Here is an 18,279-nt window from a genome sequence, read left to right as displayed (position 1 = left end):
ACAAAAGCAAACATCCGCCAGTACCCCTGCATCCCCGTCTTCCTGCACCCCAGTCTCATTGGCGGCCACAGGAAGCAGGATCCACACAATCCACAATTCGCCATCCACGCTTGCTAACCCCACTTGCTAGCTGCAATCTACCATCAGCTTCTCTGCCAACCAACCAACCAACCCCCTAGTGTAGCCATGGCAGTTATATCAGTGACTAATGGCCAACTGGTACAGCTGATGGCCATCCACTACCCGAGCCAGCACCTTTCCATGTGTGAGGCCGAGAGCCTGGAAAGGCAGAGCCTGCTCTCTGGGACTCTGTCCCGACAGCGGTGGTGATGTTTCTTTTGAATAATTTGGAGCCACTTCTGAGGTGGGTTTCAAACCTGCTACCTGGTGAGGAATCAAGTGTGTCACCGTGGGGCTTTGTCATCGACTGACACTGTTGTCTGCCTTCCAGTAGCCTGAGGCACTCAGGAATAGGTCCCGTCACATGGTTGCATTTTGAGAATGATCAGAAATTCAAGTTACTTAGCTCAGAATTGGTCCTTCAGGATGAATCAAGCAGTTTCCTGGGTCCTGGAACAGCATCGCTCATGGCCGAGGGGAGGAATGCTGTCAGAATTAGGATTCAGTGAAACCCACTCAATGACGAGAATCAGAAGCAGGCTCTTTGAGGCTCATGTCTTTCCCTTCAGGCAGAACCAAACATAAACCTCCCAGGTAGGGTGACAGTTTTCTTTCATGACCCATTGTCAGCTGAGATATTCTGAGCTGAACCACAACCAGGATTTGGAAATATTCTATTTATGCAATAGTTAAGCACCGTAACCGACACCACTCACAGGGAGGCAGCCGGAAGGAAGACCGAATGTCTTAGCTCCTGTCAGTCAGTACCCGCCCCTCACGTCTGACCTGCATGCAGGTCTAACGGGGTGTCTGACAACACTCCAGGTCCCTGGGGCTGGCACCACTGGCCCAAGTGGGGAGATGGGAAGCTGGGGTCCAGATGTTCCCGCCTTCCCGGGGCCTGGGTATTGTGAAAAATAACACACTGAAAACGTTTCATCTGTCTGCATACACTTTTGGCTTTGTTCATGTTTTAAAGTGTACCTTTATTTACAAAGTGAGATGATGCATACCAAATAGAGGATGCAGTTACAAACATATCTGATCACTCCATTTTCTTGAAAAAGTATATAAATATATTACAGGAAATTCTATATAGTAAACATTAGAAATTGATACAGTAAACCTTTGCTACTTTTTTTCTGTGCCAATACTACTATGATTTAAAGCTTAAATACTGGTTTTAAGTATCCCCTATAAAATAACTACTTTATTAAAATAGTGGAAAAGAATTTTGCTATAAACAAGATTGGTTCATTAAAAATAGACTCGGCTCGTTCTTATAACAATGTCCATTACCATCAAATGCTGCCTTAATGGTCCCTAAGATCTGCATTATTAGTGTTAAAATTTTTAAAAATAATTATAACAGGTTAAAATAGCTGTAAAAATACAGCATTTCAACTTATTTATTGTTCTAAGAATGCCCCTCTAAGGTAGAGGAGAAAAGGCATAATGACATTGTATGGACTGGTTGCCCTGTGATCCTGATTTTCAATGGAAAGCAGGAGTATCCGTTGGAAGTTAAGGGGAGAAGCGGAAAGGCATCCAGAAGGCTGTTCTTTCAGGTCACTTCAGAGGCTGTGGCTGCTCTTTCTGCTCTTCTTCAGCTTGAAGACGTGTCAGGACATAAAGGATGACTTGATAGCAGAAAATATATTGATCCTATGGCAGAGAGAGAGAGAGAGAGAACTTGAGATGTAAAATGTGAATATTTTATAAATATAGCTTTCAACACTATTTGAAGTGATGTTTGAGCAATTTTGAAAGTATGGAAAATTTTTGTTATAATGTTGAATATGAGACACAGGACACAGAATTGTGTAGTACCATAAATGTTATAAAAAACAGAAACCACACTAACAAAATGAGGAGGGAAAAAGCCTTTGGGGAGGGGAGGACATTTCTGAGCTAGAAATATCCCAGAGCGCTAACTGCAATTGTGCCTGATTGGTGGGCTACTTCTATTTTTTTGTGATTTGCTTCTATAATGCAAGAAGAAACTTCCTACAAAATGTCTTCTAGATGTATTGAACTCATTTTAGATGTTTTGAAATTTCAAGAAGTACCAGGGCCAGCCCTATGGCTCAAGTGGTTGGAGCGCTGTGCTCCTAATGCCAATGTTGCCGGTTCGATTCCCACATGCACCAGTGAGCTGCGCCCTCTACAGCTAAGATTGTGAACAACGGTTCTCTCTGGAGCTGGGCTGCTGTGTGCTGCTGTGTGCTGCCGTGGGCTACTGTGCGCTGCTATGAGTGGCCGGCAGCCAGTGTGAGCCGCTGTGAGCGGCTGACCGATGACTGGTGACCGACTGCCTCAGCCGGGCGGAATGCAAGGCTCATAATACCAGCATGGGCCAGGGAGCTGTGTCCTACACAACTAGACTAGACTGAGAAACAACGGCTTGAACCGGGGTTGGGGTGGTGGGGAGGTGGAAAAGGGGCGGGGGGGGGGGGGAAGAAGTTAATATCCAAGATGCTACACAAAATAATTTTCTCTAAATATTTTGTTACAAAAGAATACTGAAATCAAAGTTTTTTGAAAATTAAGTTTTTTAGGATAAAATTATTCTTTATTCAAGGATCTGAGCTTTCTTGTTATTTGACAAAGATTTAATGAGCCTGAAAATAAGTAGAAAAATTCGCAATATGCTAAATGGAAAGTACTAAAACTAAGTACTGTTGAATCTCACTGAAAATTGTGTGTTTGAGAGCTTGCACGCCTGTGCACACATGCTTAGACCAAAGAATGTAAGAATGTTGTTGAAAATGTTAAGAACTCTGAAGTGCAGGAATACAGGCAACCTTTTTATTTACTTTTTGCTGATCTGTATTTTAACTTTTCCACATTTTCCACACAATCATCCATAATCTTCTCTCACGCCACAAACAATCCATTGGCAAACCTACTCCTCTTCTCCCTATATTTACACCCACCATTCCAGGCTGGGCCACCACTGCTTGCCACCTAACTGACCTCCCTAATTCTAACCTTGTACCCACCTCTCTGCCCCGTCCTCCTAAATCGGATCTTGTTTTAACATGGCAGCCAGAGTGGTCCTTTAAAATTTGAGTCAGCTCATGTCACTCCATACAATACTGCAGGGCTCCATTTCACTCAGAAGAAAGCCCAAGCCCTGGCCCCTGTCACCTACCCTGTCACCTCAGCCACACTGGCTGTGACTGTTCTTAAACAAACAAGATCACCCCCACCTTGGACTTCCACGCAGGAAGTTCTGTCTGCCCGAAAGGCTCTTACTCCCAGACATCTGCATGATGGCCTCCTTCAGCCCCTCCAAATCTTTGCTCAAGTGTCACTTCGCAGCGGAGCCACCCATTTAAGAGAGCACCTCAACACGCCAGGACTCATCCTCTTTACCCTATTCTACACTTTTCCCTCTAATGCACTTACCACTTTCAGATAGCCTATATGACTTACTTATTTCATGTGTTTATTATCTGCCTTCCTCACCTCCTCCCCCCTAGGAGATTTTTGTTATTCTAGCAGGATGTTTCTTTTCATTCACTGACGTGCTCCAAGCACCTAGAAGAGTGCCTCGTATGCAGCAGGCACTCAAATAGATACCTACTGAACAAGTGAACTTCCTGGGTCTAAAGAACTATTTATACAGATCAGTAGGCTTTCTCTGACTAAAAAATGTGGCTCTAAATCAGTGTAATAGTTAGGGTATTTAATTTAAATTAAAAAGGCATATGAAGGGAAAGTAGGCAAATTCTAATGTTAAAGATAGTAAACTATATTATTCAAGAAGTAGAGAAAAGTGAATTTATAGATATATGAAAATAGCTTCCACATCCCTTCCCCCAGGACAAACAAAAAGGATAGTAGAACCGATCAGAGCAGACAGATACTCTAGATAACACAGTCCCCGTGAAGGATACAAGACTCTAGGTCAGCAGGTGATAAACCCATCAGCTGCTTTCAGGGGAGTGAAATGAAAATCATCCAAAACAGAAGACAAATGGACCCACCTACTCACTCCCCTCCAAGAGTGCCTTTTCCAGACGTAAGCGATCCAGCCTGCCTTCTTGCCTTCTAGTCCACACTGCTGAATCCCATTCCCTCTTGGGGAATTTCTGTAGCAAGAATGTTGCCTTCTATCTTTTTTTTAGGTTGGATATAGGGAAGGAATGCCACTCATTACATGTTATTTTGTACCACCCTCAATTTTTGCCTCCAACATGCCACGCTATGCTCTGTAATCTATTCAGTGCAGATACTGCATTTCCTCATTTTTAAAGATAAAAGGCAGCATTTAAAAGAAGATAGCCTAGAAATAGTTTCTTTTTTTCTGAATTGGTGCTCATGCTTAAAAAAAAGAAAAAAAGAAAAAAGAAGAATCCCTTACTACCATATATCTTTGGATTTATGCAATAATGTGGAAACGCTCAAAAGGGAAATGGTTTAACCAGATCTTTTAAACTATCAGAATCTTCACGAAAATTCTCATTAGAAGACACCAAGCAAGACTCACCTCTGTCTGAACCATTCCATGTCTTTGTAGCCTCATGCAGCGCACTAAATCAGAGATGTCAAACTGCCAAAGGAAAGAGTTTATATGTTAGGTAAAAAGGGTAACCGAATTTGAACCCCAAAGATTCAGAGTAGTGGCTTACATAGATTCCTGTACCCCATTATCATTCCCCTTCTAGCAGTCTTAGAAAACCATTCTGGGCAAAGTAAGATGGTGAACTGACTTTGACATCGTTTGATAATTTTATTTATGATTTTTCAAGAATTAGGGAAGGTCATTCTATTTGAAAATTCCCAACAGAAATTCTTGTCCCTCTGAAATTTGACTCCTTTCTAATACTGCTAGTAAAAAAAAAAAAAAAAAAAAAAAAGCCAACAAATTTTCCTACATTTTGCTTCTCAGAATAAAATTCCTGAGCGCTTTACTTTCACTAATATTTAACAGTCTGAAACAATGGAGAAATAAACTATTTTGTTTTGTCCTATTTAAATAATTGTTAGATATAATAGAGTGTGAAGTGTAAGAGAGAAGTGTTTTTAAATGAAATTCTTTAAAAGACAATAATATTAATTACATACTATGTGTCATAAGATATTCTAACATTTTAAGTAAGGTTTATATTAACTCAGGTTTTAAGTAAGATTATATTCTTATTGGCTTTGTTTATTTAGAGATAGACTATTTACCATCAATTTGTTTAACAAACTACACATTTTCTATCTATAGGTAACAATGACAAAAAGAGACTATAAGCTTGTTCATTTCAAAAATATACTTTCTTTTTTTGCTTCAACATTTCTATCCCTTAAAGTGTGAGAACAACACTGACTTTATCTTATTCAAGCCTAAGGATTATAAAGAGTAAAATGCCATATTGCGTAAGGGGCTTTTGAGCATATAGTTTCAAAATACCAGTGAAACAAACACAAATTTGAAGTATTATTTCTTCTTGATTATGGCCTAGGAAGTTTTGAACAATGTATACTAAAATACAGTTCTGTAGAATAAGAAAATTAAGGTACTCATACAAACTGATAAATAAAAAAAAATCCCACGATCACACCACATTATTGAAGAATTAGATTCCATCGCTATTGCTGGTCAAATGCTCATTCAGCCTCTATCTTACACTTACTTCAAGATCTTGACCGATTAATCCCAGAACCACATCGATGCATATCAGGGTCCCAGAACGTCCAATGCCAGCGCTGCAGTGTATGATGATTGGGCCCGATGTGTGAATGTGTCTCATGTAAGAGATAAAAGTGAGCAAGTCGTCTGGTTGAGAAGGTGTATCGTGGTCTGGCCAGGCAGTGAAATTCAAGTGAGAAATATGTCGCACCTCTCCTGTCTGAAATTGTACAACAGAGTAAGAATATAAAGGCATACTGTATTTTTCCCATGTAATTAGCTCTTAATATTATTTTGTCCTTTCAAATTTTGTTTTTTCCATTGGATCAGATCAAAGGAAAAGCAAGAGACCAAAAGTCTCCATCAAACAACACACGGAGGGCCTTTATCAAGGAAGTGGCTGGATCCACATTTTAGATATTGGTAAAGACTACTCTTTGGAAACCCTAAAAGCCAATTAGGTTTTGATACGAATAACAGCCTTTATTTTTTTTTTTCATGACCCCATTTCAAATTCATCCCAGATGAAAGCCAGTCATGGCAATGGCTTAAAAGCTCTGCGTAATCTGGCCCAGGGACCTCTCTACCTCTCAGACCTAACCTCCTCCTCCGGGCCACTTCGCTCCAGCCAGAGGGACCTCTCTGTGGTTCTACGGAACAGAACAGAAGAGAAGAGAACAGAACGAGGCACAGTTCAATCTCAGGATCTCTGCACTTGCTCTTTCTAACTGAATAGCTGCCCCCCCTACCCCCCCCCGCCCGACATCCTGGTGGCTCACTCAACTCCTTCACGGTTTTTTCCACAGCACCAGTACCATCTCATTAGAAAGTAAGCTCCATGAAGTCAGGGAGTTCTTTCTGTCTGTGTTGTTAACCTCTGATTCCCTAGATTCCATAAGGGGGCCTAAGCTCTACAAACATGTGTTGATTAAATAAACCAATCATTTAAGGAATATGAACAATTGTGCTAGTAAGTAATATAAGCTGGTGTCACTGAATAAGGAGGTGTAAAGTTTAATTCTTTGTAAAATGAAAAAATATGAAGGACATTCTCAGGCTCTGTTTACATGCCATGAGTAGAACAGAGTAAATAAGCTAATCCGCTTTGCTTTCGTGCAAGTAAAATCTCTGTTTCTTTAAGAAAGCTGAAACTCCAATAGGAAACACATTACTCACACTTAGCTAGTATTACTGGACAGAGGAGTGAAATAAAGTATGGAGGTGAGAAAACAGTAGCTGCTTTACTTAAGGTATAGGACTTATCTAATTCAAGCTAAATTTATTTAGTGGTTAGGTGGCTGAAGTAGGAATTACTTGAATGACAAATGTTTACGCCACAATCGTCCAAGTATTTCCAAAGATATTAAGTTGTCTTTATGGAGGGATATCTTCAACTTGAAAGATTTTAAAAAACAATTTTATTGAGTCTATTTAGAAGTTTGATCTTAAAAAGAATGAGCTTCCAGCACACAGTTTCTGAGCCATTCTATGCTATCACTAAGCAAAGGATGATGGACAACCACATTAAAAGTCCTGTATTTTCACTTTCATTTTACTACAGTACGTACTGGCAGAATTCATGAAGAAGGTCACATTTAAGCTTATATCAGATAAAAAATAATAGGTAGCATTAGTTCAACAGAAATGGGAACCAAAGAAGCTACTGGCTTTTATTTAGAAACACACTGATGCAATCATGGAAAGAGTCCAGGTCTGCATTCCAACTAGGAGATAAGCCTTAGTAAATGGAAAGATTTAATTCACTTACCTGAATATCTTCGAGGGTCATTGCCCTGACTACAAAGCCCTTCAACTGCCGCATTCTTACAAGAGCCAGCCGAAGCCTGTTGCTGACCATTGTCGTTTTGCCTAGGACGTTAGGCCAATAGCGCTGGCATTTGATTTTTTCCCCTTCTACTTCTTGGGTCATCATGGCTATCACTGTGGATTTTTGTTCCCAAATCATCTGCCAGAAATCTCCAACAGTTGTAGGGAGGGGCCCTTGGCAGGCAATATAAACGAACTCTTCTTTCCCCACTGGGATCTTAATGAAGCTGGCATTGATATATCCACCTTCATCTCCAAGAGGCACTCTTGTAGCATCATCTGTGAATTTCCCACCACAAAACAGAGCCATCTATATATCATGCATTTTTAAACAAGAGCTTTATAAAGAGGCGAGTCAAAGATTATGAGAAATTCCTCCTAACCATAGATGAAAACACAAACACTTTTTTTTTTTAAGGAGGGCACAGCTTTTTTTTTAAGAAAGGCTTGTACGGGGATCAAACCAGCAGCCTTGGTGTTATTAGCACCACGCTCTAACCAACTGAGCTAACCAGCCACTACCACAAATACATTTCAATAAAAGCATACTTTCAAATGGTAGTAGTCAAGTCACTTTATATTTACTCATTTCACTCATGTTACAAGTATATCCTTTTTTTTTTTTAAATTAAAGTTTATTGGGGTAACAATTGTTAGTAAAGTTACATAGATTACAGGTATACAATTCTGTAAATACATCATCTATATATATATGTTATAAGTATATCTAAGATGTCAACTCAGTGAGTTTATGACAGAAAATTCTATATTATTTACACAGATTTGATTGAAGAAATTAAAATAAATTAATAAAATGCATTTAGAAGTTAATAAGTAACTAGAGAAATACAACTTGGCTACTTCTTTTCCATTGGTATTTTAATGATGACTAATGAAATTAACAATGAATGATAATGCCAAAATATTATTTCTTAAAAATGAGTATTACAGTGAAACTATTAAAGTACTTATGACAAATATAATTGGTATAATTAATTCTTGCTCATTTGTTATAGTCTTTTTAATATGCAGCCAAAATAATACACTAACAAAATAAATAAAAAGGTAGCTCCCTTTATTCTTCAGGTATATAGATTCCTGTCTTTGTTTAACTGTAATTTAAAATAGTCCAAATATAAATTTTCAAAGCAGGCTGCCCCAGTGAAAAGTATATGTAAGTCATTTTATCGAAGAGAATTTGTATGCATTTATACATTAGGAGTCATTTCTATTTCAAATATTTATAAATTTAACTGGTAATTTCTGTGATTATCAAATTATGCCTTTAGTAATAGATTTCAAAATCCTCCATCAGTTGCCCTTCTATTACTTGATTTCTCTCTTTTACTTCACAGAAACAAGCCCACTCAGTAGTTTTGGATTTATGGCTTATCCTACCCTGATTTTGAGATACTAGTCTGGCCTTTTTTTTGGCCTGACTTAATTCCCACCTACTTTATGCCAAACCATGATCTATTCCATTTTAAAAATGCTAAAATACACTTCCAATAAGTTTTCCAAAATATGTTTTGTGTCTTCCATCTTGATTGAAAAAAAATGCAATTATATTATTTTTTGTTGCATGATTTGTCACTACTGGTTTTGTTATTTATCTTTGGATTTCTGACTTCTTGGTAAAGACAGGGTCAGTGTGTCATATAGTGTAATCCAACGTGCTAAAAAAAACCATATACACATTTTAAGAAATGTTATCTATGCTCCAATACTTCTAATGAGTTTTCCGAACTAGCAGTAGTTCGCCATAATCAAAAGTGTCTGGATGCTGATGGTAACCACTTTGAGCACCTCTTGTAATTGCAGAAGTCACACGTGACTTATATTCATCTTCAGTTATCGGTACATCTTGAGTATTACAATTAATAGTTTTTTCCTTTCTTAAAATGTGTATACATTTTTTTTGGCACCCACTGTACATATCAATATGGCTGACACTTTCTATAAGAAGTTGCTAGACACTATTATTTTGGCTATATATATAATTCATGTGTAATTATAAAAAAACATGTCGACTGGTGAAATGGTTAAAACATGGGTAAAATTAATTGCTTTTTTTCCCTTCTGGAACCTGAAACAATTCAAAGTATAATGCAACCTGTGGTACTATTGTAGCAACATGTATGTACACAGCTGCTATGTACCACAAACATTTCTCTAAACTTACAATGAGTGGAAGGGCCCAGCTCACAGTGGCCCATGTGGGGATCGAACCGGCAGCCTTGTTGTTAAGAGCACCACACTCTAACCAACTGAGCTAACCAGCTGCCCCCAACAATCCATATTTTTAAAAAGACTTTAAAATTACTGATTTGGCATCACTGATTAATTTCTAACACTACGCTAATAAAAATTCATGCATGCCCGAAGAAATATTTAAGATTCCTCTGATTGGTTTTCAGAATACACAGATATTTTAAAAAGAATTCACATTGTATATCTAAATTTGTTACTGATATAAATCTCTGAATGTGTGTGCATGCACTATATGAGAGAAAGATAGGGTAAATTAAGCACAAAAGTTTTAAATCCATTCAAATTATATATTTGATTTGAAACCAAATTGGAACTTACAGGGAAGTATATTTTTATATCGGTTCTTCCTTCTGTTTTCCTTAGTTTGTCCAATTAGACACTGATCCAAAGGTTTTAATTCTTGAAGATTCTGTAAGTAAAAATGGAAATAAAGTTAAATTTGTTGAGATAAGCAGCAATTCAGTAATAATTGCAAATGCTTTAAATATGCAGGGTGCAAAATTGGCTATTGATCAGGGCAGACTTTGAATGTTAAGAAAAAGATTATGCCTTATCAAGATAAGTAAGCCTAAAATTAAAATACTAATTTGATACATGAGTTGTTAAAACATATTATTGCAAATATGTTTAACATGTTGTAGTCAACTAACTTTGCGAGGTGGCACTTTGTATGTACCTTAATTTTAAGTTCAGTTTAAAGATGTCTATAATTATATTTAAGAAAAAAGTACAACTTATAAAGCCAACTTTGGCTTAAATCAATGAGCTGGAGCAGAATTTCTTGACAATATTATCCGTGGGGTCATAGATAGGCATTAAATGAATATATACTGAAAATACCTACTATATGCAAAGCACTGTAATAAGTGCTAGCAATAGTGGTGGAAAAAAAAAAAAGATATGATTCTGGCTTACCTGGAACTTACAGTCTATTGGGAGGAAAAGACAATAAAGAAATAAACAAACAAATATTATACGTGCTTTGAAGAAATTAACAAACTGCTGTGAAAAATAAAGACCTACTTTATAAAGGGTAATGATGGAAGGTCTCTGAGATGGTGACATTTAAACTTAAGACCTTAATGAAGAATTAATTCTGCAAAATGGAGGGGGAGAGTACACCTTAACAACTGTAACCTTATTTGCAAATCTATATAATGGGATTTATAATATTTTGAGTATTAAATACAAAGCAGCTAGCACATTGCATATGCTCTCAGTAGAAGTTAGCTCCTTTCACTTCAGTGGCTATGAAAAACTCAGGAAGTGGTCAAACAGATGGTTTGAGGGAGATGGGCCAAATTTCTCTTTTGCTTAGTGACAAATATGGATGGTGTCAGCAAGACCTCAGGAGTAAGGGCTCCGAACCACTGCAGCTTTCAACTGAAGGCAAGTTCTTAGAGCTGTATTAAATTAGAAATTATTGCTAATGATGAACCACATCTGCATGTATTAATTAAGAAGTTTTGTGGATAGTTGGAATTGATACTTGAATTAAAAAAAAAACCACCTCTTTATCCCTACATGTGAGGCAGGGAGGATAATCTTCAGGGAGATTTGTCAGGCTCCAAAGTGGCTAAAGAGATCCCTTTAAATCAATACTATGTACTAGGATCCTAATTAGAAAAATTAATTTACTGCTAGATATGACAAGATGGTGCTTTTATAGTTGGAAATAAAGTAGTAAAGTGATAGACATTTTCAAAATTTTCAAAATGTCTCCTAGCTTTGCAGCAGGAGCTACTTACCTCCAGCTCCTTAGAAGGAATTCCTTGATCTAGTAAACCTCGCAGCATTCGAATGACTGATTTCAACTTGGTACCAGTGTATCTACCAGAGGGAAGCACTTGGACGATGGGGAGTGCAGCAAGCTCCTCGTGTGTCAGAAAGGGATGATCTAACAAGAAGACAGGGATTGATTTTTTTTTTTAAATTTCCCCCAGAACCGATTTAGTCAATAAGGGAACTAATTTGAGCCTTTGAGCCTATTTTCACCTCATCTATTTTTACAAAAGTGAGAGTCTTTAGAATTAATAAGGCAATAGAATTGATAAGTAGGCAGGTAAGTACAACCAATACAGGAAAATCTCGGCCACAAAGCCCTTTTAACCACCTTTCAAGGAAATACTTCACTGACTGCAGAGGTTCTTGAGGCTGTTGGTTTTCATTTACTTACAGTTTCTAAAGGAGTTTAAATGGTTTTTTTTTGCTTCTCTTCACTCAAATGGCACTGTTTTCTTGATGAAAATGTATCTAGGCCTACTGTTACTCTTCATTTAAATTAGCCACCAAGCACATGGGGAAATAGGACGGGAGACGCTTCAGAAACTCCTTACAATGGGACAATGCAGAGAAACACCGGTCTCTCCCTTCTCCACCCACCCTTGGTACTCAGTACCAGTGTCTCTGGCATTTGATAGTTTTTTCCATGCAGATGAAACCGTTGGGGTCTTCAGGAGGTGGTCAAACAAGTGATGTCAGTGTCTTAGAAGAGATATGTGTCTAATTTAGTACCTGCTTTATGGAAACTGCTGATTACAGAAGGCAACTGTTCGTATCCTGGACAGAAAGGAGAGGTATCCTGCTATACAGTCTGTGCGAGTGTAGCTCTAATGATCTCAATCAGTTGATTAAAGTAATTTGGTGACGCAGCTACTACTTAGGCAACAATACTGCTAGGCACTGTGGGGGATACAAAGCTGTGTAAGGTCCCTCCACTCAAGAAGCTTAACTTTCGTCTGGAGAGAAGAGCATGGGCCACAGGAGCTGATAACAGCACTGGCACTGGCAACAGTCTACTGACATCCAAAAGTGTTAATGCAACTTCTCTGATGTCTTTTAACAACTGAGACTTCAAATTATACAACCATGTTCTTTCATTGCATTAGTATAACATTTCCTTATTGAAAAAAGAGAAACACCGGATAAGACTTCATTTTTCTATGGGCTCAGCTATAAAATGAGAGAAGCAATACTAGGGAAGCTAGGCCAGCTGGCTCTTGCTCTTAAAAAATTAGGTTGAGATTTAAGTGTAGTAATTTCCTATCTTTGAGCTATTCTACCCATTTTTACTGTAAGTGAAATGAGCTCCTTGACTTCTCATTCCAGAATGGAAAAACTGTATTTCCATTTAAAGTATTTACACGCTTATTTGCATGTTTTATCCAAGCTACTGAGAATTTCACACTACAACTGTAAGAACATTTGGTTACATAAATGAATGGAGATGTTTGTCTATGTCATTTAACTTTATATATAGAACCAAATAAAGTAAACATATGATGAAATAACATATCCATATATTCTGAAAATTATAATTTTCAAACCCTTATTTTCTCTATCCATTGTTTTTGATCAAAAACTTGATAATAAATTTCTTGCCTTTATTGGAATCTTCGTGGTTTGTTGTTTCTATTGGCAATTCATCACTTCTCCATGTTATTTCATCATCATCAATCTTCCTTTCTTGTGACTTTTGAATTAAACTATGAAAACAAAAACATTTGTAATATTTTCTTCAGTTTTGTCCCCAAATAAATTTAAATATTATGTCCTTGAACCACTTATTTCCTCTCTAATTATTACGGCATTTGAAAATAGATCATCTGGTTAAAAAAATCAGAATCCACAATTCTTAAAATTTATTGGTAGATGTAAATTCTGAGGTACAGAATTATTTAATATCATTTAAAATTTATCCTCAAACAAATTCCAAGTGTTTGGACCTTAGACTGAAGGAATCCTCTTGGGGACGGAGAAGGTGGTGGTTTGTTTCCACCCGTCAACAAGGATGACTGATTACAATTGGGTCAGTATATTTCTCTTATTTTTTAAACAGCTGCCCACTGTATTGTACTGTATGGATGTATATTAATTTATTTACAGAAGTCCCTATTGGTGAACATCAGCATGGGCCAGGGAGCTGTGTCCTACACAACTAGACTGAGAAACAACAGCTTAAACCGGGGGGGGGGGGGAGGTGGAAGAAAGGGGAAAGAAAAAAAGAATTAGTAATATGCAAATAAAGTTTATATGTTAACAGTGTTTCTAAATTCCACCTGAAGAAAGTACACTAATTTACCCTTCCTCCTTCCTCCCATTCCCCTGCCCAATAGGGTAGATCTGGTATCTTTACAATTACTGGCAGCTGGCCCAGATATTTGCTAATCTTTTAAGTAGAGAACTACATGCATTTCTACATTAACATGTGCCCTCTTGTCTAACTTAGTGAAAAATTCACTGCCAATTTGCTTTTTGAATAAAATGCAAATAGCTCTCTTTGGCTGTTTGGTTATCTAACATGAAGCGAAATTTATGTACAACCATTTAGTTGGCCAACAATATATATAACTTTTCTTGACCCATCATTTAGTGTTACAAAAGAATCTTATTTCATATTAGAAACTGTTTTCAAAAAGAAAAAAAATTAGTGGAGTTTTAAAATGTTTCTTCTTTGGTTTTATTTTCTTATTAAAGAAAAAAATTTGTATGGAAAAATAGAGAAACAGAAAAATAAGTTACCTATAATCCTACCAGAAGATAATCACTATCCTCAGTGTCGACACATTCCTTTTAGACCTTTCTTCCATTTTTCCCCCACGCTCATGAGAATACTGCTTTTTTGGAGTAACATTATAACAAATACACTGTCATATGTTACTAGAATCTTCTTGTAACAATATTTTTAAAACACTGTTAATATTCAGCCATAGTTCCATAATTTACTCACCAATTCTATTTTATTGGAAAAGAACAAATTAATTTTAAAATTAACATCTAAAAGGAAATCTTCAGAGCACTTCTAAAAACAGACTAGAATTGTTATAAATACTTTAAAAGCTATTTTCTTACCTTTCATCTTTTACTTTTTCTTCACAATATTCTTCACAGCCATTCATTTTGGTAGACTACAATAGAGAGAAATCAAAATCAAATTAGCCCATGGTAAAAAATAAAAAAACAAAAAAACCCGCAAATGTTCATTTTTTTTCTGTGAATTATTTCCTATATGTACTGTTATTGTTAATCTTCATATTATAAATACACATATTTTGAGTGATGGTATACTTTTCAAGATTTAACAATCTAGTTTATTTTTTTCTTAAAATTATTTTGTTTCCTTCCCTTCCTCTCTGATTCAATTGCTGTTTTTCCCAAGGTTACATGCATACCACGTTAATCTGGTTAATCGCCAGAACACTGACTTGAAAGAAATTGTTTCAGCCCTTAGACCTCTGGACACCGATAACCAGGCTGCAACTCCCTTGAAATTTTCCACCAGGTGACACATGTATTGCCCTTCCGACTGGGTTCGGGATAACATTATCTTGAAGCAAACTAGATTCCCACCCCCAACTCCGGGGTGTTTTTCTGGCATTTTTTTTGGACATCAACACCTGGGAATAGCCTAACTCCCCCTGTTCTGTTCCTTCTTATGCACCTGTAAAATCTTCTGGCTGTTCTTTTTTTTCTTTTCTAATTTTTTTATTTATTAAATGTATTGGGGTAACATTGGTTAGTAATACTATATAGGTTTCAAGTGTACACACCTATAATACATCATCTACATATTGCATTGTGTGTTCACCAAAAGTCATATCTCCTTCTGATCAGTCTAGGAACAGGTGAGACGGCCTTTGAGACAGAAGTCCACCATCTTCCTGGAATGCTAGTATTTTGAATAAACTCACTTTTCTTTCCACCAACTCTTTTCTCTTGATCAGTGACTCATGAGTGGCAAGCAGCCGAACGTGAGTTTGGTACCGATATGACATTTGATTAATACATGCCGAACTGTGGCTGAGGCATCTTCAGTGGCCCAAGAGTTTCTGCTGGTTCCACTTATTCACTACTTCAATTTTAAAATCTGTAAAATGGTCTCTCCAGAAAAATCTCGGTAATTTCCAATGTGTTAAATTATCCTGCCCTTATATTATTAAAGTGAGTGGTCTCTTCATAAGGAACACAGATCAAGCATCCCATACTTTACCTGAATTGGTGTCTGAGAGAGTCAAACACTGCAAGGGCAGTCTGATACAATTAGAAGGAGATGCGAAGCTGCATTTTTACATGGATAACAAATCTCACATTTCAATCTTTATCAGGACAAGTTATCGTAACAAATGGGAAATTCTTTTCAAGATCCTGAATTATCTGGCCTCTGTCTAATTCTACCAACCATCCAGTTGTACTCTTCCCTTCACTTAGTAAGATTCAAACCCATGGGGTCTTTTAGTTCTTCAAAACTGCTCATCTCTTTTCACCACAAAGCTCTTCCGATGGAAGTTACTTTTTCTTTATTCGGTGTATCTTTTCCTTCTGAGACTGTTCCCTAACCACTCCAAAGTAGGTCTCCTTGGTCTCTCTTTTGTACCACTTTACAAAAAAATAAAAAAAATTCATAGACCATATAACAACTTATAATTGCATGTTTATCTGTATGTTTATTTGATCATTCTCTTTTCCTCTCCATTAGACTGTAAGCTCCATGAGAGCGGGAATCATGTCTGTTTAACACTGTGTGCCCACTCATGTTTCTGCCTAAGCCATAGAAGGTTGTCTCACTTATTTAATAAAAATATTTTTAAAAACTTTAATATGACCTGTCAGTTACAGACTTGGTAGAGTTAAAAAGTATCTATAATTGTTATTTTGATATTAATTTCAATTTATTTGAGGGCAACGCAAAACTTCTATGGAGAAAGAAAAAAAGTAGGTTGTTATCCACTGACAATTAAAAGGACGCGTCAGTCCTCATGAAGTTGATTCTTTTCGTTTTGAGAAGTTGATAATTTTTTCTGGGTTAAGTTTTTTCCCCCAAGTACAGTCATTTGGATTTCTGATTCCCCATCATAATCCTGGTCTATGAATCTACTGTGTGTGCAATGATTTTGAAAAGAATACAGCCTTTTGTAAGAGTCAAGTGCTATTGACATTCAAATGGTGAGATAAAGCCCAACTGAAAAACAAACTATAGAGCTACTTGTAGTAGTAACCAATTTCCCATTATTTTTGCCAAGTTCACCTATGTATGGGATAGAGTGGGGTTAGAGACTGACCTTCAGTCTCTCTTCTCATTCGGTCATTCTTGATTGCAGGCTCTTTGGAAGAGGCAGCTGTAGTATTGCCTCAAGGAAAATATTTAAGATTTTTATCATGGCCAGCTCTGGATTCTGCTGAAAGAATCCAGATCCAGCAACGTGGAAAAGCTGAGGAGATATCACCTAGATCCAGGACTGGCTATATTATTTACAGTGCCCAGTGCCAAATGAAATTATAGTATTTCTTGTTAAAAACTATTAAGAATTTTAAGATGGTGATAGCACAGCATTATTTTATAAATAAGTGTGGAGCTCTTTTAAGCACAGGGCTCTCTCTCTGTGACTGCACTGGTTGAAGGACCATAAAGCCAATCCTTCCTGGATCAAGCATGATTACCTTATAGGTGATGGGAAGCCATTGAGTTTTGTATTAATTTTTTTGCTGTCTTGATTGGGTGTTTAGTGCTACCTTATCTTCTAAATCGCTGACTCGATCCTCTGCTTCATCAAATCTACTGTTGATTCCCTGTAATGTAGTCTTCATTTCCATTATTATATTCTTTATTTCTGATTCGCTCTTTTATGTTCTCTGTCTCCATTTTCATGTTTCCCATCTCTTTGTTGAAGTTCTCTGAGATCATTGAGCATCCTTATAACCAATGTTTGGAACTCTGCATCTGGTAGATTGCTTGTCTCTATTTTGTTTAGTTCTTTTCCTGGAGGTTTGCTCTGTTCTTTTATTTGGGACGTTTCTTTGTCTCCCCATGTTGGTTGTTTCCCTGTGCTTGTTTCTATGCATTAGGTAGGGCAGCTATGTCTCCCAGTCTTAGTAGATTGGCCTTATGTAGTAGGTGTGCTGTGGGGCGGTTTTCCTGGTCCCCTGAGCACATACTCCAGGTGTGTCCCTTGTGTCGGTTGTATGTGCCCTCCTGTTATAGTTGAGCCTTGGGTGCTTTATGTACGTCAATGTGACTCTTTGGGCTCATTGGTGTCAGGACTGGCTGTGACTACAGCGGAGAAGCTGTTGTGCAGGGCCTGACCCTATAGAGCAGGATCTGCCTCCGCAGGGCTCTAGTGCCTGTCCAATCCTTCCTTTGGGTGTGTTGTCCTTGGAGGCAGCTGGGTGATGCTCCAGCTCATTTCAAAGCTGGCCACTGCACATACCAGCCCCGCCAAGGGCCACCAAGGAGGGGACCTGCTGCAGGCCAAGTTCAGCTGTAGTCCGTACCCTGCCCAGAGCTACTGGTAGGAGACACAAAGCAATCTTCAGATGGCCACTGCCTGCACCGTGCTAGGAACTTCTCTCTCTGGCACTGGAACCCTGGGCTGGGGAGCCTGGTGTGGCATTGGACCCCTTGCTCCTTCTGGGGGAACCTCCGCATCAGGAGATATCCT

At 37.8% G+C, this 18,279-nt stretch overlaps 1 protein-coding gene across 8 annotated transcripts in view; it reads right to left on the bottom strand.

Annotated features, from left to right (window-relative positions):
* Positions 1-1,054: 1,054 nt before the first annotated feature.
* PTPN13 (protein tyrosine phosphatase non-receptor type 13) overlaps positions 1,055-18,279 on the bottom strand; it is a 173,094-nt gene continuing 155,869 nt past the window's right edge. For all 8 annotated transcript variants that reach the window (XM_019731269.3, XM_019731271.3, XM_019731274.3 and 5 more), the window contains 8 exons: positions 14,696-14,751; positions 13,226-13,329; positions 11,593-11,741; positions 10,163-10,253; positions 7,515-7,852; positions 5,751-5,966; positions 4,616-4,678; positions 1,055-1,785 (listed from right to left, as the gene is read on the bottom strand). In XM_019731269.3, the coding sequence (XP_019586828.3) occupies positions 1,690-1,785; positions 4,616-4,678; positions 5,751-5,966; positions 7,515-7,852; positions 10,163-10,253; positions 11,593-11,741; positions 13,226-13,329; positions 14,696-14,751 (1,113 nt within the window). In that variant the 3' untranslated portion in view covers positions 1,055-1,689. The remainder of the gene's footprint in view (positions 1,786-4,615; positions 4,679-5,750; positions 5,967-7,514; positions 7,853-10,162; positions 10,254-11,592; positions 11,742-13,225; positions 13,330-14,695; positions 14,752-18,279) is intronic.

Source organism: Rhinolophus sinicus, chromosome 1 (assembly GCF_057876585.1).
Source record: "Rhinolophus sinicus isolate RSI-liver-muscle chromosome 1, RSI-T2T, whole genome shotgun sequence".
Classification (NCBI taxonomy): Eukaryota; Metazoa; Chordata; class Mammalia; order Chiroptera; family Rhinolophidae; genus Rhinolophus; species Rhinolophus sinicus.
The sequence above is the reverse complement of the archived record's forward strand: the minus strand, read 5'-3'. Positions and strand labels throughout refer to the sequence as shown.